This window comes from Montipora capricornis, chromosome 1 (genome assembly GCF_036669925.1).
Source record: "Montipora capricornis isolate CH-2021 chromosome 1, ASM3666992v2, whole genome shotgun sequence".
Classification (NCBI taxonomy): domain Eukaryota; kingdom Metazoa; phylum Cnidaria; class Anthozoa; order Scleractinia; family Acroporidae; genus Montipora; species Montipora capricornis.
The window spans coordinates 27,639,982-27,664,981 of NC_090883.1; the positions used below are offsets into that span (position 1 = coordinate 27,639,982).

The 25,000-nt window shown below is 42.1% G+C and overlaps 2 protein-coding genes and 1 pseudogene across 6 annotated transcripts in view; 2 read left to right on the top strand and 1 right to left on the bottom strand.

The window, feature by feature from the left end:
• Positions 1-16,445, top strand: part of LOC138037491 (uncharacterized) — a 29,034-nt gene extending 12,589 nt beyond the window's left edge. For all 5 annotated transcript variants that reach the window (XM_068883422.1, XM_068883417.1, XM_068883425.1 and 2 more), the window contains 6 exons: positions 6,572-6,718; positions 7,666-7,766; positions 8,813-8,910; positions 12,433-12,750; positions 13,053-13,790; positions 14,992-16,445. In XM_068883422.1, the coding sequence (XP_068739523.1) occupies positions 6,572-6,718; positions 7,666-7,766; positions 8,813-8,910; positions 12,433-12,750; positions 13,053-13,790; positions 14,992-15,521 (1,932 nt within the window). In that variant the 3' untranslated portion in view covers positions 15,522-16,445. The remainder of the gene's footprint in view (positions 1-6,571; positions 6,719-7,665; positions 7,767-8,812; positions 8,911-12,432; positions 12,751-13,052; positions 13,791-14,991) is intronic.
• LOC138037462 (serine/threonine-protein phosphatase 6 regulatory ankyrin repeat subunit A-like) overlaps positions 1-25,000 on the top strand; it is a 259,329-nt gene that overhangs the window by 100,839 nt on the left and 133,490 nt on the right. The window lies entirely within an intron of this gene.
• On the bottom strand, positions 17,940-19,583 carry LOC138049336 (uncharacterized; annotated as a pseudogene).

Genomic DNA, 25,000 nt, shown 5'->3' on the forward strand with positions numbered 1-25,000 from the left:
CAAGGAGAGAGAAATGAACCCACGACCTTCGGGTTAGATCACCGCTGCTCTGCCGATTGAGCTACGAGGTCAGACGGGAGCAGGCCGTGGGAACTGAAGATGTTAAAGTCACGGCAATGAACATGTACAAGTACAAGGAAGGATTACGTTTTTGCAAACGTTGACCGTGTGGCACTTATACTAGAACAGAGTTAACTGATTAGAGTGTAATGTGAAGTGCTAAGTTTCTACCCCATATGAACCATGTGAGCGTTAGCCCTATTGACGGAAATGGGCCCACACAAGGACAGAGAAAAACTCTGACCAGGGTGGGAAATGAACCCACGACACACAAGGGACGAACTAAAAACACTCTTCACTTTGGACTATTTTGTAATATCTGAAACACAGTAAGTGTTGTAAATTTTATGAAATGAATTGTTGGTTGGGCGATTTTAGACCATCGTTGATTGCTTTCATCGCCCCACTCCATTTGTGCGAAATAAAATTGTCTATCAAACACTACCACGAAAAAAACATGAAATAAACACATTATAGCATGGAAAATGCTTTGTACGATTTTTATTCACTCGTTGTTTCGTATCAGAAAACTCACTCGTTCGCTGTGCTCACTCGTTCGTTTTCTGATACTACTCAACTGGTGAATAAAAATCTTATGAAGTAATCTCTATGTGTCCACCGGATAAAATCTACGCATTTCTTACACCCCCTGAAACCAACCAAACATACACCCAAAAGACTTCACGCTCAAAGACACTACTTAGCAGGGTCTCGGAAAATTTTGAACGAATTTTATATTTGACGGGTCACGCAGGTGTAGTGTGTCGCAAACCTATGTTACCCAGAGAGCAATGCCTTACGAGTGAGATTGGGTGCACGTAAATAAAAAGCCACGAATTTTCTTTGACACGGTGTTTTTTCTAGTTACTCTCTGTTTAATCGGGACTCAATCGCTACAATTGGCGACCAGGATTTACGTAAAAGTCAAAATTTCACGTTGGTGCAGGAATCATGGCAACAACTCTGAAGACTGGAGGAATTCCACCGTTTGATTGCAAAGGTGATCCGTCGAGCATTGGTCCCCGTTGGAAGCGATGGAAAATCGCGTTTCAGTTTTATGTGGACGGACAGCGGGAGTATAGGATGCAAAACAGAAAAAAGCCCTTTTACTACATTCCGCAGCAATGGATGTTCAGGAAATAATTGCTACGTTAACTGACCCAGGACCGCCATCTGGTGGGACAGATTCTTCTAATATATATGAGAGAGCTCTTCGTACGCTACATTTGTTCTTTGAACCACACGTCAACATTCCGTATGAACGGCATATATATTTCGTCAAATGCGCCAAGAGCATTCTGAAACTGTCGACCAGTTTGTAACCCGATTACGGTGACAGGCAGAAAACTGTAAGTTCGAGGAAAACAGAAACGAGCAGACTCGTGACCGGGTGATTGACAAGTGCTGATCAAGTAAGCTGAGGAGGAAATTTCTATAGAATCTTTAACTCTGGAAAAGGTTCAGCTGATCGCTCCTTCATCGGAGGCAGCGGAGGTTCAAGTAAGAAAGACGGAATCGAAAACAGAAGTAAATAGGGTCAGGGAAACTCATAGAAAGAGTGGCAGATGCTTCCATTGCATTCGCGGAAAGGAAGGTCACTTCGCCCGAGATCAAAATTGTAAGTGCCACAGCCAGGGCCACTTTGCGACCACGTGCAAGACAAAGAAAACTGGAAAGCATGAACCTGAATCTGGAAAAGGCAACAAGCGTCGACAAAAAACAACCAGCAAACAGCGACTTCACAATGTACATGATACAGAGGATAATGATGAGTATGTTTTCTCTGTTTCAGAAGGTTATGTCTGTGGTGTTGAAAGTGGCACTGTTCAGTTAAAAGTCTTTCAGCGGCCTTGGGAAGTTGAAGGACTACCAGGCGAAAATCCATGTTGACGCGAATGTCCTTCCAGTGGGAGAGATCCCCAGGCGTGTTCTTTTCAGCTTGAGGGAAAAGGTGGAAAGAGATGTCATAGAGAAAGTGGAAGGCCCTACCTCAGGGGTCAATCCAGTCTGCGTGGTCCCCAAGCCATCGGGAGAAATAACACTATGCGTTGATATGAGGAGGGCAAACCAAGCTATCTTGAGGGAAAGACACCCGATCCCAACTGTCGACGAAGTCCTGCAGAATATGAATCAGGGTACAATGTTTAGCAAGTTAGATCCCAAATGGGGATTTCATCAGATCGAGCTCGCTGAAGAATCCAGGGAGACTACCACTTTTACCACACATGCAGGCCTATTTCGCTACAAGAGGCTGATGTTCGGGATCAGTTCGGCACCTGAACTGTATCAACACATAATCCAGCAAGTACTTCATGATTGCGAAGGGGCACACAATATTGCAGACGACATCATCCTCCACGGCCGAATGTTGATGAGCACGACAAGAAGTTGATACAAGTTTTTCAAAGATTGGAAGATAAAGGCCTCTCAGTAAATCCTGACAAGTGCCAGTTTCGAATTCTTCGAATCACCTTCATGGGACATGTCTTATGTGAAAGGGGGATTGGTGCAGCAGTTGAGAAAGTTAAGACTGTGTATGACTCAAGGGAACCTAGCAACCTCGCAGAGGCCCGCAGCTTCCTTGGTCTGGAAAACGTCTGCGTCCGTTTCATCCCGGATCTGGCAACTATAGAACCTTGGAGGAGACTCACGCGCCAAAGCACGGTGTTTTGGTGGGGGCCTGAGCAGAAAAAAGCCTTCCAGCAATTCAAAGAGAGGCTTTCTAAATCGAAAACCTCAGCATCCTTCGATAAGAATGCGAAGACCCAGGTTATGGCTGACACGAGCCCAGTAGGACTGGGAGCCATCCTTATTCAAGACCACGCGGGAACTAAAAGTGTTGTTGCGTATGCAAGTAAATTACTGACAGAAGTAGAGCGTCGCTGTCCCCAGACGGAGAAAGAAGCCTTGGGTCTTGTCTGGGCCTGTGACCGTTTTCACGTTTACCTTTACGGAGTGGAGTTTGAACTGCTGACTGATCATACTCCGTTAGAAGTGATTTATTCCAGTAAATCTAAACCATCGGCTAGAATTGAACGATGGATTTTGTGACTGCAACCCTATCGTTTTACAGTGAAGCATGTTCCCGACTCGGAGGATATCACGGATCCCCTATCACTCCTCACGCAAAGGACATGCACTGACTTCAGAAATGTCGCAGAAGAATACATTCGATTTGTGGCTCAAGAGGCCTCCCCAAAACGTCATTCCGATTCAAGAAGTGGAACAAGAATCTGCAGCTGATCCAGAACTTTCTAAATTGGGACACTGCATCACAAATGATAATTGGAGTTGTTTTCCTCCAGAGTAAAAAGGTGTTCGCTAAGAGCTTGCTGCGGTGGGGAAACTCACTTTGAGAGGTACTAAGATAATGCAACGGAAACTGCGCTCATTGGTGCTGGACATGGCTCATGAGGGCCATCAAGGTGTCGTAAAAAGAAAACAGCGCTTGCGGACGAAAGTTGAAAAAAAGTGCAAAGTGCGCCCCGGTTGCCAGCTTATCAGTCAACCTTCACCCTCTGAACCATTGAAGCGTACTATGTTTCCGACTGAACCTTGGAAAGATCTGGCGGCGGACCTACTCGGACCTCTACCCTCGGGGGAGCACCTTTTCGTTGTAGTGGACTGTTAAAGTCGATAATATCTAGGTTTAGCCAAGCCTAAAAGCGGAGCTCCTTTTTCTAACCCCAGAAAGCAATATAGTGTAAAGACTTCAACACGTAAGTAATAATTAGGGATTGGAAGAGTACGTGTGTGTTTGTGTGAGGGTATAGCGCCGTAAGTATTGTTGATATCTTATTGTAAGTAGTGTTACTATTGTATGGTGTATTGTAATGATAATAGTGTAGATAAAGAATTGTGAGTAGTGCTAGTATGTGAAAGTATTTGTAATGTAAGTAGTGTAAGTATCACAATTGTAAGTATCGGAACCTAAAGAGTGCCCGAACACTTCCGTCCTCAGAGGCTCTCCTGCCTCCCCACCTCCACCCCGACAGTCTGTAAGGGCGGAGGGATGTAAGTGGCGTCATAGCCAAAATTCCTCGCATGTGTAGATTTCCCAAAAAATCTTACCCATGCTGCTCTGCTGGTGCGCTTGGCGCCTGAGCTCCGCTATTACGAAGTTGCTATCATGAAGTCGGTAGCATCAAGTAACCTTATCGACCATCTGTAATGCATGTTTTCCACCTGTGGTATTCCTTACTCAATCAAAACTGATAACGGGGTTAAGTTTATTTCACAAGAGATAGAGTCATTCTTTAGAGACGACCTCATTGATCATCGAACTTCCACCCCACTTTGGCCTCAGGCAAATGGTGAGGTCGAAAGACAAAACCGCAGTCTTCTAAGGGCCATCAGAATTGCACAAACAGAAAGAAAAGAGTGGCGAAAGGAGCTGTTAAAATTGTTCATGACATATCGAAGCACTCCTCATGCTACCACTGGAGTGAGTCCAGCTCAGCTGTTATTCGGGCGTGAGATTCGTACCAAAATCGCAAGCCTAACTATAGGCCGTTCCCGGACAGCAACAGATAGGATATCCAATGACAATGATGCAGTTGGTAAAGAGAAAGGCAAAGACTATGCCCACTATCATCGGAATGCGAAAGAAAGTCATCTGGAACAGGGAGATAAAGTCTTAGGCAGATCAAAAAGGGAAAGCTACATACCCCCTTTGCACCGGAGCTGTACAAGGTAGTAAGCAAGCAAGGAAACGAGGTTCGCTGTTCGTTAAAGCGAAGGAGCGAAATACCGCCGGACTGTAACTCATGTCAAGAAATACCACTCTGAGTTGCTTGATAATGTTGGTCCAGTTGTTGACATAGAGCCTGCCAAGGATCCTCAAACGGAGCCAACCCAAGGAGCAGGAATTGATTCCCATTGTGTTGATTCTCAACCTTGTAGATCCCAGCGGGAGACCAGGCCTCCTTCATACTTGATGAAAGACTATGAACTTTATTGACTTTGAACATTTGGGCTTTACTTTGTTGATTGACGTCTTTATCATGTTCTTTGGTATTAATGATTCCCTTCGTGCCCATGTTTTAAGGCTGACTTTGAGGGGGATTGTAATGTATTGCGCACCTATGTTACCCCGAGGGCTATGCATTACGAGTGTGATTGTGTGCCCACGAATTGTGTTTGACACGGTGTTTTATCCAGTTAATCTCTGTTTAATCGGGACTCAATTGCTATAGCAGGCTCTTTTTCTTTGGCGGTTATATGCGACTCCTTAGTCTTGATCCTTATTCGAAGCTATCTCGCAGCAGTCGAATTTTAGAAGACTACGGACTATTTCGATTCATTTATTTGTTTTTATATAAACCAAGCCTCGTCGCTTGGTTTTGAATTTTAATAACGTAACTTGCAAATTTCCGAGAAAAAGGTCAATCCAAAGGGGTGAACCAATTGACTTTTGAGGAAGGGTGGGGGGGGGGGGCGGGAGGGGGGTGCGATTCGGTATAGGCATGAATTTTTTTTCAGGTCTATCATATCATATCATATATCTTTCTTTACCCTCGGATTCGGATTTTAGAGTAGCTTGGTGTAGCTAATATCTCCGAGCATTTACCCTCCCAACCATGATACACAACAGAAGACAGACCACAACACCGGGAACTACATGCCCTACTCTTTGCGACAAGTGTGTGGGTTCTTTTACGTCCCACAGGATTATGAACATTGAAGGGTTGTGAGACGGGGCCTACGGTTTATCGTCCTTATCCGAGAAGACTAGAGAGTCTAACCATTTGCTCTTTTATGCTCTTTTCATGAGCTCTTTTCATGCTCTTTTCATGAGCTAACCATTTTAGCTCTTTCATGCAGTAGGAATTTTAATTTTATCCCGGGACATGTGCATGCATGATATTCTTTCTCCGTGTAACATGCTTTCTTGGGGTCACAAAAAGGGCGAGAAATTTTTTCCGCAGTGATCGTGTGCTTAACCCTAAAACCCAGCTTATCCGCTGACGTGTAAAACGATGACAACTCGCTAACCAGTCATAACAACCTTCCTTTCCCCACCTATGAAAAGAGGTAAATTGTAGGATTGACTTGTGGCGAGGAACGGTAAATGCGAGACTGCTTGCGAGACGGCAAGGCTAGCGTTTGTTTTTCGAGCACGAGAAACGTTGACTTTAATTACGAGACTGAGACTTTAAAGTGTTTTAAGTGAGAGCGTGAGGCGATCAGACTCGATCAGATTTAGCGGTGGGACATTTGAGTTTTGAAGGGGTGGATCCTGCAATTATTTAATAACCAGTTCCAGGACGTTTACAAGATCTTTCCACTGACAAGTCAAAAGTGGGCTATATTAAGCTGCCAAGGCCCATATGATAAGCTTCTGTAATCTGTTCTATTATCCTGTGTTCTCTTACTGTCCCTTATTCCGTTAAGTCTTTCTCTACTTCCCGACTTGTTCTTTTGTTTTTCAGTATCGATTTTAAGCTTTTAGCCCCAGTAAAAGCCAGAACAAAGCATAAACCTTGTCTGAAACATATCTTTCCCATTGCAGGGTCCAGCTGCTAGATACCTGCAAAACGTTGAGTTGCAACAGGAGGTGGATAAAACTGCACGAACTGTAGAGAAACAGGAAAGACAAATAGAGGCTCTGGAGAGTCAAGTCGGTTTAATTAATCCTTCGCGTTCGCCAAAGTTCAAGGTAGGTAGTATTCATACTACTGAAAGTTGCTGGATACATTTCATCTAGACTTCTAGCTGTTTCGTTCGATCTGGACGTCGAGAGTACTAGCTATAGCTACTAGAGCGGCGAGACGGCAAGCGCCTGACGTGAATGAACTGTGGGAGGTTGAGGGAGAGTTTCCCCCAGTCCCTTCTTGTTTTTCCCTTCCTGTTCCAGTGTTGCTGAGCTGCATGCACATGTTAATGGGTACACTCTCAACTATCATGCAGAAAGCGACCGCGAGAAGCTTACTTGTAATAGTCCCTCTTATCGAACAGATCATTGCTCTTAGAGTAAAAACTCAGTGGTAAATATGACCTTTAAGCAAAAGCTGCTAAAGATGTCCCGCACTTCCTCGTCGAGCTGACAGAGTTCTTACATGAGTTGCTGTCGTGGCGTACTACGGGATTTTAAGGTGGCTGACACTATGGAGGATGGGCAGTACCTTTTTCCGTCAGGTGATAGCACAATAGTGGTATCAAACAAACACCTAAACATCGGTAAACATCCTATGGCAATTTTCTTGACATCATAGGTTGGTTACTATGGCAATAGTAAAATCTGTAAGAAACTCGCTAAGTCTATCCTTTAGTAATGATAAGTCAACACTGAGCTCGGTGGTCCCTTATCTTCATTGTTGAACGGTGATTAGTTTTGGAAATCCGACATTTTACCTAGTTTAAAATTAAATAAACTTCGTGGAAAAAGATTCAGAGCCACTTTAAATTTTCCAAAATTTAAAGGCAGCTCTAAAATCCGCCCCACAGTTTTAAACTTTGTAATAAGATAAATCTAGACATTCTGACCACAAAAGAGGGAAAATGAAAAACAAATATAAAGGCCTATTTTTTGAGTCACTTACGTTAGAACTCTTTTCACGGACAAGGGAAGGAAATAGGTGACGTCATTTTCATGTTGTTTTCCAGGTAAATTTAAAGAGGCACTGGAAGTCGGCAGTTATCATACTGTTATGTCTAGCCGTGTCGGTATTGGCAACCCTAATTTCTGTCTCCACTGTGCGCTTGAGGTACGGAGTTTATTACAGTCACTTGACTTAAGGGCGGTGCCTACTATTGTTTTTGAGCATACGTTCTGCGCATCTTGAAATACTCGGATTTCCTATCGTTGATGCTTACTAATACAGGGATATTTTTGCGCGGTTTAAAACTATGCGGAGAAAGTACATCTTAGTAAGTGCTCTTAGTATCCAAAAAGAAAATTGGGGGTAATCATGCATTTTTGAGAGATAATTAAGCTTTAATTTGAGAAAGAACGCCATACTTTTACAAATATTATTCATCAATTATCTTTGAAAAATGCGCGATTACCCCCAATTTTCTTTTTGGATTTCAATAAAACTTGTTAAGATCTACATTTCCTGCATAATCACACACCGGGAAAAAAATATCTTTAATTAGTAAGCATCGTCCTTAACAAAAACATTTCGTTGACTCGCCTACTTAACGTATCTGACAACAGCTTTAAATCTAAAATAGAAAGGTGTGTTAATTCACACGACACATTTGTGTACGTGCGCATTTATTACACTGTTTCTTTGCTTCCGGTTACTTTTAGTTGTTTCCATTGTTTACTTGTACCTTTGGTACCTTGTTTTCTTTTTTCCTTTTAAATATAAACTCTTGCCCCTCCCGATTAGTTCTGGAACCTATGACGGAGGCAAGAAATTCTTGCAAGTGTATTTAAGGAAATAAAATTAAATTAAAGTTAATCACAGCACTTTCTCGCTACTCCTCCTCACCATAAATCAATGCCATTCTCTGGAAGAAGCAGCATATATTCTGTCATTATAAAGACAGATTTGATTCAGCCACAGGAAATGCATTGTGTGGGAAGAAACGGTAGACTAACTGACCACAAACTTCAAAGTCATCCCTATTTCAGCGGTCTCTTGGACGAGAACACTTACGCTAACAAATGGATCGGGGGGAAAAACGTCAAAAGTTATTGCCATCCTTGGAAGCTTGCATGGTTGGGATAGCTGGGAGTGAGTCTGGCTTTAGGAGTAAGGAAAAATTTAATACGTACTTATATCCTGCATTTTAATGATCATAGGCATGCCAGTTCTTCGGAACAATCACCTCAGAAGTCGTCTCTAAACCTTGAGATGCCGCTAGGACAAGGACAAGACAGCAAATCTTTCTTTAACTTTGGTAAGAAGAGGTGGGAAGCGGGATGATGAGGGGAGGGGAGCGGAGGGGTTGAGAAGACATATTTACATGCATACTTAAACGCTAACGCAGGTTAAGAGAAAGATCGACAGCCAGGAGCTGATGTGGACCTGAGGTAAACTTAATCCTAATCCTAAATCCTAATAAATTGTAAATAAAATCTACAAGCTAATAATAACTTATCGTAAAAGATGGAATTGCACACCGTACAAAGCTAAAACTAAAGCTGTTAAAATGTAGAGAGACGGCGTTGATGAATTGCAGTCACGGGCAGGTGTTATTTTTGTTTTCAACCGGCTAGGACATCTGAAAGACAGGTAAAGGGAACTGTAGAGGGAGGAAGAAGCGTTTGAAGCATCATCTAATTTGATTTTACACCAACAATATCATCTGTTTTTGGCGATTTTCTGTACGGAAATGTGGATACATATGATGAATATTGTGTGTATTAAATGCAGGTTGAAAAGGTGAGGCTCATGATTCGCGCAGTGACCAAGCAGCGTTATGTAGGGGAAGAGTAAAACTGATTCATAACATGAACTGTTGAGAAAGCAGCAAACGAATCATTTGTATTTTTTTTTAAGATCATGGAGTTTTTTTAGTTTGCCATACACGTTTCGATGTGACTCACATATTCGTCTGTTGCAAAAAGTATTCATGTATAGCGAGGCATGTATAATTAACTATAATTCACTATGCAATAATTTTGAGAAAGAAGGCCGAAATGATGACATACGTGTACCTGCGTAACTGTTAATTATTACCGATGATTATTGCACAGTCCCTATAGCCCCACATTGGCATCTTGCCTTGCCATCGGTGTGGTAGCATGCCTATTTTTAGGACCCCTGCAGCTATGCCACGGGTGGCTTTTGTGCTTCCAGCAGGCTCACCACGCTGAACGGGTCTAGGTGAGGAGTCAGACGAAAGACACTCTGGTACTCGGGTTGGTCAGACAAAAAAGCGATAGCATTGATGGAATGGAAGTCACTGGGAGAAATACGTATCATGGCTAGATTCAACTCAAAGTATACCAATCTCACTGTCATCACGTGCTACGCACCCATAGAAGATGCTATGGAGGCGAAGAAAGGTGTTTCAACAAGTCATTCAAGAGGTACCATCGCATGTTGTGCTGCGTGTGATTCAGTGGAGGTTTTAACGTTTGCGTTAGAAACGACAATGATGGCAGTGCCCAGATTATTAGGAAGAACCGGTCTGGTGATATCAGCAACAACGGACAGGCTCTGCAATTATACAATACAATAAGACCTTTATTTATACACGATATTACAAGCTTTTGGGGTCGTGTAAAAAATTACAAATTACTGATAAAAATGCTAAAAATTGTTAAAACTACATTCAAGGGAATAAAATGAAATCATTCATAATAACATTGGCATTTTAAAATTTAAGAAAACAATTAAAAATATATGAAATTCTCGGATCTATTGTTGATTATTTGCGAGGCTAAAACCTTGAAATTAAAATGGTTAAAAGCATAACATTTGACGACATTTTTCAAAAAGGATTTCATGTTCGTGCAATCTAAAATATAATATTTTGAACGACCTATGGCGTTTCAGAGGACAGTCCCTCTATAGGCAATGAGGTTTTGACCGTATTTTGACGCAAAATTCGGAGCTATCAACCCATTTTTCATTCTTGAAACAGATGTGTTGCGGTGGGTTATCAACTGTTCAGCCAAAGCGTGTGCAAGCATACCATAGAAACCTTTGTAAAAAAGCTTATAGAAAGTTTATATTGATGCATTAGGGTGTTCCACTTTACAGTAGCTAAAACATCTGCAGGTTGGCATGTCCAATGGAAAACCAAAAATGATCCTGGCGGCACGACAATGGTGTCTTTTCAATGACTTAAATAAGTCCGTCTGACTTACACTCTCCACACTGGCAACGCGTACGTAATGGATGGCTGGATAACCTTCAGATAAAACGACTCGCACACAAGTCTAGAAACTTGGATTTCTTCAGGAGGCTCAATATATTGGCGAAAATTTTAATGACTTTTTGCAGATGAGGTATCGAGCTCAGATTTTGATCCAAGGTAACACCCAGAAGTCTGGTCTTAGCCTTATATTCTATGACAGACTTTCTGATATAAATGGCAGACAGCGGGCCTCTAAGCCGAGCTTTGGAAAGTAATATTATCTCGCATTTGCCAGGATGAGGAGTTAAGCAGCTTTTTGTACACCAGGTGAAAAGTTCTTCAAAAGCACAATTTAGCAAATTACAAGCTACGTCTCGCGTGGAACCGTTGCAGAAAACCATAGTGTTGTCAGCGTACATAAACGTATCTCTAGATATAATAGATTAAGGTAAATCGTTCGTGAACAACGTAAACAAAGTAGAGCCTAAAACCTAACCCTGTGGAACTCCGCACCTAACTTGCATTTTCGATGATTCCTTACCATTTATCACCGTAAACTGCTTTCTATCCAACAGATAATTCTTCATCCAGGCGTAGAGTTGACCATCGATGCGAATCAGCCTGTGTAATTTCTCCAACAGGTGCGATTGCGATACACTGTCAAAAGCTTTCTTAAAGTCTACGAGCGCGACGGCAACCGCGAGGCCGCTATCAACAAACCTGCTCCATATCTCTGTAAGGTGAACAAGAAGTAGTTCAGTGGGGTGAGCTTTGCAACCTGCGCGAGGGAAACAACCTTTGCAACCTGTGCGAAGAAAAGAACTTGGACATTAGAGGGACTGTCTCCCTCAGAGGAGGAAATGGGCATCCCCAGATGGCAAGACCCACACCCGGATGGATCATGTCATCATTGAGGGCAAGTCAAAAGAACCCGCTCTAGACGTAAAGGCGCGAAGAGGAGCCGTTCTTGGAAGCGACAACCAGCTCCACAAAATGAAGTGTGGAGAAACAAGAGCAAGACGAATTGATTTCACCAAACTCAAAGTTCTGGAGACCAAGGCAGCCTTTTGAGCTTGAACTCAGAAACGGATTCCAAGCTCTCGAGGAAGATTGGTATCTCCAAGATGACCACTGATGGAGATACAGAGAGTCAGAGATTAATCTAAGGCTCTAAATGTGGGGGAAGCTGGCGAGTGTTCTGTTGGGAAGAAAGTGAAAGACAGGAAGCAATGGCGATCCCTGGTAATGGCCTTATGCGCCCAAGGGCACGAAGAGGATTGAGCTCACTGAGCCCTATTTATTGAGCCAACATCCCAACACACGTTTTTCAATGGAGAAAGAAATGGATCATGTTTTGTCCTTTTATAATCGATAATACTGACCCTCTTTCTATCGTCACTAGTGCCTTAGCTTCACGCACCTATACTTGCCAATTAATTTAGTTTTGCACTTCTGTCTTATTTAAAAGAAAACAAAAGATCGTTATCTTTGCAACCAACAAAAGCCTTACATGCAATCACCGCTGCAGCGTTCTTTTCATATTCCTAAAGTTAAGATTAACTTCAATTTTTTAATTTTATCCATACACTTATACCTATATCATTTTACCATCAGGAGTGCGGCTAGATTCTCGTCTTCAAGAATGCCAAGAAGCTCACTGGAAACGATCATTTCCAGATATTGATTACGCGTTCTTTGGGTACGACGTTTTAAAAGGATATCCAATGGCATCAGGGCATGATCCTGGCTTCACTCACCCAATCTTTCTGTCAAAGTATTCGTCCGGCAGACAGACCTCTGACTGTCGCTACAGTGTTCCCGAAGGGCTGATCGTCGTGCCTGATGTGTCGTGTGTAACCTCGTTTTCGTCCAAAGTGATAAGAAACAAAGTGGAGATGTCCTCATCTCTTGCCGCAGCAGCGAACGTTGAAGGTGCGTCCCCATGCAAGAACATGAATCCTTCCCAGTTTAACCGCACCATAATTAACGTTGAGAGTTTTTTCTGGACAGAAAAACGACTAATTATGAATCTTGAAAATCGTCATAGAGAAGTGTAGACGTCAAGATCATGTTACTTCTATCAAAAAGATGATCTTCTTTTGATCTAGAATGACTGGAAGTGAATGAAGTTGTCGATCGTCTTAATTGCGACCTTTACGTATTTCAAGTTTGAACTTACACACTACCAATCAAAAACTTAAAAACTGATACTAATATAAAATGATTTTCCACAGGAGGTGGATGGGGCTTCAAATTTTCTGCCAGCGCAAGCTACAAAGAATCCGTCGCGCAGATGTCGTCAGGGGAGTTCCTGTACATAGTTTCACAAGCTCAGTGTCGATATTACTTTAGCAAACTTGATGTCACCGATCCGCCACCATTTCATCCAGGATTTGTGAGGTGGGCGAACAAACTGGCTTCCTCAGATGCTAGTCAAGATGACCTCGTTCAGTTCATAAAATACTTTGGAACTCATTACGTGTCAGAAGTGGCTTTTGGAGCACGATTCATGAAACAGCATAAAGTCAGCCAAACGAAATATAAAGAGCTGAGAGAGAAGGCAGTCAGTGTAGAGGCACAAGCCAGCTACTCTGGTCTGTTCAGTGTTGGAGGGGGCTTTTCATTGGATTCTGAACAGAGATCTGCCGCTTCCACCTTTCAAAAGTCCGTGGAAACTAGCACTGTCACTGTGGGAGCAGCCCCTCCTAGTAATGGCGATGCTATGACTTGGGCTTCATCTGTTAAGGAAAACCCAGTTCCAACAAAGTATTCTCTATCACCTGTCTATGACCTTTTCACTGAAAGGTACGCCCAGAATCTTCCTGGGATTGATCTGAACGCCATGCGAGAGAGGCTGATCAACACTTCAAGGAATTATTGTCGGATTTTGAAAGAAAAGGGACTTATAGATTCATGCGATAATAGCATTAATCTGGGGACAACTCTTAAAGGCGTCGACGTCACATCATTTGGTAAATATTATCACTCGGTTTTGTACTTTGTTATATAAATAATATTATTTTTTTAAAATTCATTTTCCCCTTCCTTTCATAGGCCAAAATCGCATTTGACACACAATTAACGGTCCACAAATAATGTTTGCTCATGCGCAATACCGTCTAAATGTGTCTTGATGCAAATAATTTTCTGCTCGTTCGTAATCAGTGTAACCACGTTCCTGTGTGAAAAACGGCAGGGAGCGATTTAAATCTGAAAAAAGAAACCTTGGAGATCGAATTATAAAACAATGATTGAACTCGTTTATCACGAAATGTGATTTCGCAGATCAATTAATTCCCTCATTCTTCAGCTTCGGCAAAATTATAGTTGATTTGCTTGCCATGCACTGACTAATTACGATATATATATATTGCTCAATTTCGTCCAAAAATTGTTTAATATCTGCAGTAAATAACAAGGAATGACAAAAACATTGAGTCTAAAGTCGACCCCAGATTGAAAAGAGGGGATGGTAGAAGGGAGGCATAGGTGGCTAGAGGAGGGCCTGCTTATATGAATCTTGCAACTTTTCTCAGGACGAGCCCAATTATTCAAAAGCAACTAATACACGAGGCTCAGGCGAGACGCCTTACATGTATCTTACACGAAAGTGTCTCAATCTTCCAATTCTCTTCCGTTTGTCTCACTTAAGGACGATGCCTACAAATTAAAGATATTTTTGCCTCGGTGTGTGATCATTCCGGAAATGTAGATCTTAGCAAGTGTTAATGAAATTCAAAAAGAAAATTGGGGGTAACCACGCATTTTTCAAAGATAATTCATGAATAATATTTGTAAAAAGCTTTAAAATACAAAGCAATGTATGGCATTCTTTCGCAAATTGAAGCTTAGTTATCTCTGAAAAATGCATGATTACCCCCAATTTTCTTTTTGGATACCAAGAGTACTTACTAAGATGTACTTTCTCCGGATAGTTTTAAACCGCGCAAAAATATCCCTGTATTAGTAAGCATCCGAGTATCTCGAGATGCGCAGAACGTATGCGCAATAACAAAAGTAGGCACCGTCCTTAAATGGGTAGTAAAACGAGTTGATTATACGTTAGTTCTCATGATATATAGGTATTGAAAAGCCTAAGAGTTTCCAAGACATAAAGTACTGTGTCATCTTTTCCCTGGTAACCAAGATTCTGTTCCTTTTTTTTATTTTCAGGCTACAGGTATTTGACAAACATGGACGAGGCAGGATGTCGAGCTAGTTGCCTTCTGGAGGACAACTGTCTTGCAGTGCAGTACTCCACGGACACCAGAGGCTGTAAACTTCTGGACACGAAACCACGATCGGTCGAGAACAAACCGACGTCTAAAATAGTCGTTTTCTTGCCACGGCTACAGCGAGAAAGGGACACTCTTGTTTTTAAAAACTTGAAGGTCAAGACAGATAAGCAGCCACGTCACTCCGAGATAGCTGGTAACATTACGGATTGCAATGCGTCTTGTTCTCAAGACGCCTTCTGTGCAGCCTTTGTCTTCTGTTACCGTGATGGAGGAAGCTGGTGTGAGACCTCCATGAACTGCTTGCTGTATTCAAAACAGCAGGTTGCAGCTGTTGAAAAAGATGAGGAAGGGTATTCCTGGATGTATTTTGTGTGGAAAGATTACCATCTCGTTACAGACAACGGACGAGTCCAAGGGAACAGACGGAAACGTAGAGTAGTACCAGGCGAAAGGAAAGATATGTGACCGGCTTTAACATCAATGACGAACCCTGCTTGTTTAGCAGGGGCGGATCCAGGATTTTTCAAGGGGATGATGGCTGGTACCTTGGGCTTGTCAGAATCAAATAACTGAAAACTGTTGCACCAGACTTTTCTTGTTGTCTTTTGTAGTGTAAACAGGGTCTAAAGATTGTTTAGTGTTTAAGCAAATTTTTCAGACATTTTTCACTTGTTGGCGCAGTAATTTGACACATGTTTTTGATGAGAGCCATCATGTCAATGTAGTGTGTAGACTCATAGATTTGTAAGGTTGATTATAGGACTTTTCCAATGGAAGGAAAGGAAAAAGAAACTTGAATTTAACAATTGACTTGAGTTTTTCATGCGTCTGTCCTGTTATTGATCATGAATTTCGTCATAACATTGTCCGCAAGCTACTTTGATAATGTTATGACGAAATTCATTGTTACTAATAGGACAGACGCATGAAACACTGCCGTCATTTTTTTTTTTCACCATATCAAATTGTCGACTTGTCCGCTCTCGCTCGTCGCGATAATTGCGATCCTCTGATAGTACTCATAACTTGCAGTACAAAAAGGAGAGAAAGTATTAACGAGAGAAGTTAGAAGTACATTTTTTTAAAGGTTACTTTTTGCATGCCTTTTATTTTGCATCATTCCCGATGGACAGAGTGAGGGGTTGTATCTGTTGATGGTGAATGCAATCTTAAACTACCATAAACACCGGCGTATAGGCCGCGCATGCGTATAAGCCGCACCCCGAGTTTGGGGACTCAAATTTTAGGAAAAACACATTTAAATCTTAAGTTTGCACTTCAACGACAAGGTTAGTATTTTCAATTCAATGAGTGGATCGGGAATTCGACCAGCTGTAGTTCTTATCACTGGTAAAATAATATGTCTAAATAAAGTCAATACTTTCCATATACATTTTGAAACTGTATTTACCTTATCTTGGTTATTTGGAGGACAAACAAGTCAATGGGGACAGTTTCTCGAAAGTCCCGAAAACGTTTCGGGCCCGAAAAGCCATTTGTAAACCTGTTAACCACTTGTTCAGGAACGCCGATCTTTTGACATGTATTCAAGGTAACAAAAGGCAAACTGACTGTAAAGTTTGACGTCTCAAATCCTCTCCGTTCTTGAGATACAGAGGGAATTGTGACACCCGAAAATGGCCTGCAAAGTTTCGGGACTTTCAAGAAACGGGCCCCAGGCCACTTATTGAAAGTTAGAGAACTGGAGCATTTGCCTTTCCTTGCTCGTGGTGGATCAATCACTGCTGAAGTGACCGGCAAGCGGCGACACTGTAAACAGCTCTGTGGCGGAATGGAGATTCCTTGCTTGCAGACCCTCAGCTGTTCAAGAAAGGCAGTCTTAAATTGCGTAAAAAATCTGTTATCAAATGCAAAGTAAGCTAACAGACCAGCGAACACGGCTTCTTTAGGAGCCATCAAACATTAATTAAAAAGCAATGACCAATTCTCAATTTTCTTAAACATCTAGAAAGAGAAGCCATTGTTTAAACCTGGGGTTTCGGTTGACTCTTTGGAGAGCGTGATTATAGAATCCTCCAGATGTTCTCGCGGATAAGCCGCACCCCCGATTTAGAGCACTTATTTTAGGAAAAAATAGTGCTTCTTAATAGCCAGTGTTTATGGTAGACAGACTATCGTGTACATTGTAGGAATTTTGAGTCAGTTGAAGTTATTTTCCTTTTTTAGAGTGTGATTAAACATAGTTTTTAAGGACGTGTGTCCTGCTAACATGAACATGATACATGGCTGTATTAGTGGTGTCGTTTTATCACAAACAAGGTATAATCTTATTTTCAGACACTTTGATCAAGCTCCTAATCAGTCAGTGTATCAGGCCTAAAAAAAGAACAAGAGGGAACAGTCTACAACTTTTTAGTATCCCAAGTCCAAACGACTGTGAAATCCGGTGACTTTTCCTCAAGTAAACGGAAAGGAGTGACAGCCTTGACTGATTTTATTAACACGACTACGCGGTATCCTTATTAATTGGTTGTCAACAAGGGCTCTCTTGAAATCATTGTGGATTGCCCTACCTTATAAGTCTTGAGCATCTGTGGAATGATTATGTTTCTGGTTACCTCAATAAAGTAGCAGAACGACATCCTGTGACAGATTAAATGAAGAAGAAACTTAGACTGGAGACAATAATAATATAATAATAATTTTATTATTTCTGTAGCGCGAAATTCATGAATATATGATCTAACGCGCTTTGTGACAAATTGGTAAGGCTAACTAATGATACTGTTATTTAAAATTGATATAAAATTTGTATAATTGATAGATAAACTAATAGTGTTGCTAACTAACAATAGAAAGTGAAAAAAAATAATAAGAGTCGAGCCATTTGAGAGCATCGTAGGTGACGCCAAAAGAGCCGCCCTATAGACGGCGAAGGATATTATGGTCCACCGTGTCAAATGCAGCACTTAAGTCCAAGAGAACTAGTAAAGACACATGTTGGCTATTCCTATTTAGTAGAATGGCGTTAAAATTTTTCAACAGGGCCGTCTCTGTACTATATGGCACTTCTGTACGCCGATTGTAATTCTGGAAAGAGTCCATTTTCATTTACGTGGGCATAATCTGGTTGAAAACCGCTCTCTCAGTATTCTTCGAAACAAATTGCAGATTACTGACTGGTCGTAGGTTTATGTGACCAGAGTCCTTCGCACCTTTTGTCAGTAAAGGGTTCACAACAGCTTCCCTCCATTCATCTGGGAAGTGCCCCGTAGACAGGGATGCCTTCACCATTCCGGCAGCATCACGTCAAGAGAGTGATAGATCAGACAAGTAGGCATCGGATCTAGGACACAAGACTTCTTCGCAGAATTGTTAATCAAGTCACCAACATTACGCTCACTAAGATTGTTACAAGAGTTTAGCGTTCTGTTCGTAACACTGTCTGGAGGTACAAGATCCTGATCTTGTGGATGTAGATGATGTCCGAACGAATGCGCTCTATTTTGCGTACGAAATACCTCCTGATATCATTCGCCAACACGGTCTTGTTTGTGTGCTCAGGAAAGCGCAACTGTTTGCGCTCGCCGAGCAGCTTGTTTGAGGTATTAAACAGCTTTTTCTGGTTAGAACTATTCTCTTCAACGAACTGAGAATAGAATTCTTGTCTAGATTTGTTCATTAGGTTCGTGGCATAGTTCCGATTCTTTTTGTAATCTGCAAAGTCTGATGGAAGTGTCGTTTTCTCCATTTGCGTTCAGCTTTCCTGCGGGCGCGCTTAGTCTGATCAATATCTTCATTGTACCATGGGACTACTGGTCGAGTCACCCTAGTCCAAGTACTTTGTGGCGCATGCCGATCGAGGAGTTCGGAGAGAGTGGTGTTGTACTCCTTCGCATAGTTATTTAGGTTATCGGCATTAAGCCGCGGCTACACGAGCGATTTTTTGCTCTCGCTGGTGATGCGATTTTTTCAATCTTTGTCGTCGCGCAAGCGCAAGATGAAAATCGCACGTGTAGCCACCCTTGAACTGGCGACGCGACAGGTGAAAAAATCGCAAGAAAAAAGTCGCCAGAGTTGAAACTTTCGCGACAAAATCGCAGAGATAGTTGCCCGTGTAGCCACCCTGCAACTTTTTGCCCGCGCTTGCGACGCGACTAAAGAGTATTTAGCCAATGAAATTAAATGAGGACTGTCTGTTTATATAGTCCAGGTCTCTTGAAATATGCGATTCGCGCGGCCTTCAATTTGTCGCCAAAATTTGTCACAAGTGTAACCACATTGGCGCACAGGCGGCGCAACAAAATCTGAAAAAAAATCGCATCACCGGCGCGAGACAAAAATCGCTCGTGTAGCCGCGGCTTTAGTTGTTGCTTCTCTTATTCAGAGGGCAGTCTGCTTTATATCTTCTTTCAGTTGGTCAATGTCGTTAGACTTGCTTTTCCGATAGCTGATGGTGTTAACCAGGAGACCAGGCCTTGGTGGCGCGAGCCGAAATCGAACAGCAGCATGATCTGAGATAAATTGGTCAACCACAGGTGTACTGGTGACCAGACTCTCGGACATGCGCCACCAGTACTGGTGACCAGACTCGAGCTCTCGACATGCAAAGCCGCAAAGAGTCTATTAAATTGGAACCTGTTTGGTAAACGGAAAGGACCCTGTTTCACCAGACATGATTAACAAGCTAGTACATATAGTAGAGGGCTCTAACTCAGATAATTTACTTGAGCTAAGGAACGTGTGCATATTTATCCTTGCATTTGCGGGCTTTTTTGAATTTTAGAAGTTCTTCATATCAAAAATAAAGATATTGCCTTCCACGATGGTTATATGACCATCGATATTGATGCAAGCAAGACCGATCAGCGTAGGAAAGAAATCAAGTAGTAATTTCATAAAGTGTTATTAGTATGATCTCGTGCCCTGTTTCTCAGTCGTTATTTGTCCAGGCTACAACGGTTTCCTCTAGAGTCGCTTCATTACGACTAGGCCAGGCCATACAGTGGTTTCTTCTAACAAACAGATAACCTATTCTGCCATCAGATAATATTTTGAGACTTGTTTTAAGAATATTGTTCCGGGCACGGTTGCATTTAATACCCACTCCTTAAGGGCGGGCGGCGCGTCTGCTGCCTCCAATGTAGGAGTGCCCGATAGGCTTTTCCGGGGGCACGGATGAGGGAGGTCGGTTTCAGCTAAGGATCCATGGATACGTGGACGACAGCTTGGTATTTAGGATATCGATCTCTAAGAAGTTTGGTATTTAACTTCATTGTAACTCTGCTTGCTCTTTTCCCTTTCTTTGTCTCTAGTAGGATTTTCTTGCATTTGTACGGCTGACTGACACATCCTTAATAAACTTTCACTCGAAGCTCGTTGTAGTGTAGTCAGAATATGTAATTTCTGACGATTGAATGACTGAATGATTTATTAAGAAATTGATATTCTGACGGCACGATGGGGAGGCTCGTTACGGGTCACGGTATTTAACGGTTTTGGCGGGCGATGTCATTCTAGAAATGAATGAAGGGGGTAGTTTCTAAAGAAACTGTGGTGCTGCGTCGGTGGGGAAGTAGTATACAAAATTTGGTTTTATCAACGGAGATGATAATGTAAATTGGCCTCTGAAAGCTGACGTTTCGAGCGTTAGCCCTTCGTCAGAGCGTTAGCCCTTCGTCAGAGCGACGAAGGGCTAACACTCGATGTCATTCTAGGTCGCTCAGTCTCTTTGTCTGTTTACTTTTTTATTATGTGCTGTTTTCACCCTTTCCTCGGGATTTTGTGCTGCTGTATCAGACCAGGAATACACTTCTACATGTTTTTGGCCACTTCTAAAGGTGGCTTTTGAGTGGTTTTTCGTATCTAGCGTAGCACAACTTCTATGAGATTATGTTTAACTTTAGTTATTATAGTAGGCTTGTCTTGCATTTGTAATAGGATTGTCTAGTATTCCTACGGCTGACTGACACATCCCAAATAAATTTTCACTCGAAGCTCGTTGTAGTGTAGTCAGAATTCGTGTTGAAAGGTGCTGTGCTATGGGAGTGCAGCTATTTTTGTGTGACTACCGATTCCTCACCCCCACTCGCTACGCTACTTAAAGCCAACCGCACACTAGAGCTATCAGCTTACCAAAGTTTCACTCGTGAGTGTTGGCGTAAGCAAGTTTCCTCAGTGTGCGGTGGAGTTTTGAGCGCTAATGTTCACTGGTGCTATCCATCGGCGCGGAATAGTCAACATGTTGAATTATTTTGTGCGCGAGTGAACATTTCCTCCCAGTGTGCGCGCGTGCATAGCTATTAACTTACAATACGCATGCATGTTAAAAATATTTGCAAATTCGCTCCTTTTTTCACCAATCCCATGAGATACAGGTCATTTTGGGAGGGGAGAGGGGCGGGTGGTATTTGCATTAAAACAATAAATATTCAGTTCACAAAAGCATGATACAGTCCCAAGAGTATATAACTTGTATTGTTTTTATGTAATTACTTCCCAAAACGTATTGCATTATGGGATGGTGAGAATAGTCAATAGCAGTGTTCAATCGTATGTCGCCATTTTGAACTGAAAATATACTCTAGGTGAAGAAAAACGCTGGGAACGAGGTTGGGCGTTGGGCTCACGAAGGCTAATTCAGAGTTTGAAATGCTAATCAGCCTGGCAAGCCTGGTTTCTTCCGAGAATCTGTTTAAGCCATTCGATAGGAAGGAAATATACGTTCGCACAAATTCTCGCAGATATTTTCGAGTGATCATAGCAGCAGTTGTGGAAAACAACAAGCTATTCTTGGACATCGTATGAAATCCGTGTGCTCGTAAGATACGAAATTTGGAAATATTTTTTAAAGTAGTGACGAGTTTGCCGAACTGACGTTTACGAGATGGCTGAGCTTAGCAAATGAAGCGTCAGGCTGTTGAATGCAAAACGCTGTCAGTGAACTATCGAAAGGTTAGTGCTGATTCTCCCGCCACAGAACAAGAAGCTTCTCGTATGTCTTGCAATTTTCCACTGGAGGGCTGTCATTTCCAAGGAGTTTACTTCTGCGGCTTGATTGCTTTAGATATTACAGGCAGCTCAAGCTATAAAAAAGAATAAGTGATAATGGCTGATTGAACGGGCAAAGAATGTATTTTTTCAAGCTAGTTTAGCATAATATTCTTTCCCTGGGTATTGTTAACAACGTACTCGGAATCTCTCTGGCTTTCCCCAAGCTCCGCGCCGACTCTCGCGACAGACAGATCAAGCAATCACCCAGTACGAAGACGCTGCCGTTGACCCCGATAGACACGACAGATTACAACAAGTAGACCATAGTGTGTCTATTATGCACACCACATTTATTCTTGTCAGAAAAAAGCGATTAGATCTAATCCCATCCGTTGGCTTCTCTCCCAATCCTAAATCGAATCACGACAAACAGATTGCACTGACCCCATTCTCGTTCCCAGATCCCATCGTTTCTCTTAGCCTGCGCTCTCAACAACAGGTCAAGATGTTGCATGCCTCACTTGCCACAAAGGTCTAATTGCCACAATGAATGAACGAATGAATGAAGCTTTATTTAACCACGGGCAATTCATCAGCTATTTACAGAAAGATCAAAACTATAACTACACAACTAGAACTATCTATAAACTACACCATATTAAAAAGCTACTTTCCGTGAATGCCGTGCCTTATAGAGCTTTGCTAATTGCGCGTTTGAACGACTTGAGATATTCCGCGCACCTACAATGTAGCTTCACAAGGAAGGCGATTCCACAGTGTGGTGCCACTATAAATAAAACTACTTTAAAAATAATTTGTGCGTGCCAATTTAACATTAAGTTTGTTCTCGGAGTCCCTCAAATTGTAGCTTGTATTTCGTTCAGAAAATTTCGATGCTAAATAGTCCGGAGCTAACCCATGTAGGCATTTAAATAGCACAGTGGCTTTCTGTATGTTTTGCTGACAATCAAGATTTTTCCACCCTAGAATTTCCAACAATTGGCTAGCATCAGCGTCATAGTTAGAGAATAGGGACTTTTACGATCTCCGACGGCGACGTCAACGGAAACGTCACCTCAAAATATAACTTTGCACTGTCGTAAATTTCTCGCGGTTAGGATACCTCGTTTGCGTCGTTCATTGTGGGCGAAGTATCCTAAAAATAAATTGGTACCAGTGGTTTCAGAGTAAAAATAGAGAATTATAGATTCACATTCGTGCGCTCGCGTTGTCGTCGAAACCTCAAATTTGGTGCTTTCACGTCGTTGTTGTGCAGAGCATCGCAAGAATATGAGTTAAACTGCGTGCCGCACGTGCAGCACGATCATTTTTCCTCTTTTAACCAATGATATTATTGTTGTTTCGTGGCGTCGCAAGTCGCAAAGGCCCTAATTTTAAAACGCGGACTGCTCTATTCTGCAATTTTTGCAGCTTTTCGTGTAATGTTACCCCGCAGGTTCCTAAAGTGAGGTTGTATGAAAGCTTGGTATATAAGATGTAAGGTCGTCTTAGATGTAAGGTAGCCTGAGGAACCAGGTGCTTAACACGTTTCATAACACCGATTCCAAAAACGATCTTTTTGGTTAGTTTTTCGACGTGGCAATTCCAGCTGAGTTTGTCGTCAATTGTTACACCAAGTGATTTCGTAGTTACAAGCTGTTGAGGGGGAATAGAAGCATACCGCAATGGTATTTAGCCTTTCGCTGTAAAGATATTGAGTGGGCCCATAACAAATCCTTTAATACTGGTTTCAAGCTCTAGGCCTTCACACTTCGACATGTGCTTTCTATTCAACCCTTTGCGCAAGCGCGAGGTCCGCTAACATTACCACCCGAGCCCTGAGTATAATAACATGTCATTGCCAGATCCTATCAGCATAAATTCTGTTTTAGTCATAATTATTTAGAGTACGTTTGTTTGTATATAACCAAGTATGCACATTCAGTAGGTCCTCACTAAGATGTGATTCAATTAAACCACTTTAGCAAATTCGCAGATATACCATAAAAGTCAAGCTTAGATAAAAGGACATCGTGGTCAAACGGTATCGAAAGCTTTCTTTAGATCTAGAAAAGCAACTGCGTTGATTTTCCCGATATCCGTATTAGGGACCTTAAGCACGCGCGTTTGTGAGACGCGGACGGCAACCGGTAGTGACCTGTTTTCCCTTTCAATTTGTCTTCACTCAACCACATTTACAGTGCTAAGTATCTTTTCTCCATTAAAGATGATTAGTATAAAAATCTGGGAGACACCATTGTCCTGGCACGCGAAATGTTCTCTTCCGGTTGCAGTCCGCGTCTCAAAAACGCTCGTGCTTAAGCTCCCTATTATATGCCCCAAAGTCAGTTGCCTCAAGCAAAGCTGTAACAGTTGAATGAATAGCACGGAAACCCAACTGAGGTTTACCTAGTATATCGTACCCCTCTAAATTGACATTTAATTGTTCATAAACGATTCTCTCAGTCACACGCGCGTATTTTCCACACAGGTCTATCTGCCATACATGACCTAGTCCTGTTCCGGGACTCCCTCTTACCCCGCCCGGAAAATGGTGAGGAACTTTTCAGGGCGGGGTAAGAGGGAGTCCTGGAACAGGACTATACATGACCAGACGCAGGTCTATCATCATGAATATTTCTCGAGGAATCAGGTTTATTTCCGCCTAAGTTCAAAATATTGGCCGAATACTACACAGGACTAATTTGTAAAGAGGTTCTTTTGCCTCACAGGACCATGGCATACATTACCACCGAAAAGTTCTATTTTTATGTTTATTTAAGATACCAAGGTCAAAGTATTGCATGCCTCATAGCCACACCGAACTATGTTCCACATAGGTTTATCCAAGATATCATGATCTCTTGGTTTATCGCATGCTTCGTGGCCATACAGGGCTTTAAAGGAGGTAGAGGCAACACCGGCAGTGAATAAAAGTGGTAGAAGAAACTTACAAACAGAATCGGAAATAAAAGTAACACGAAATTATC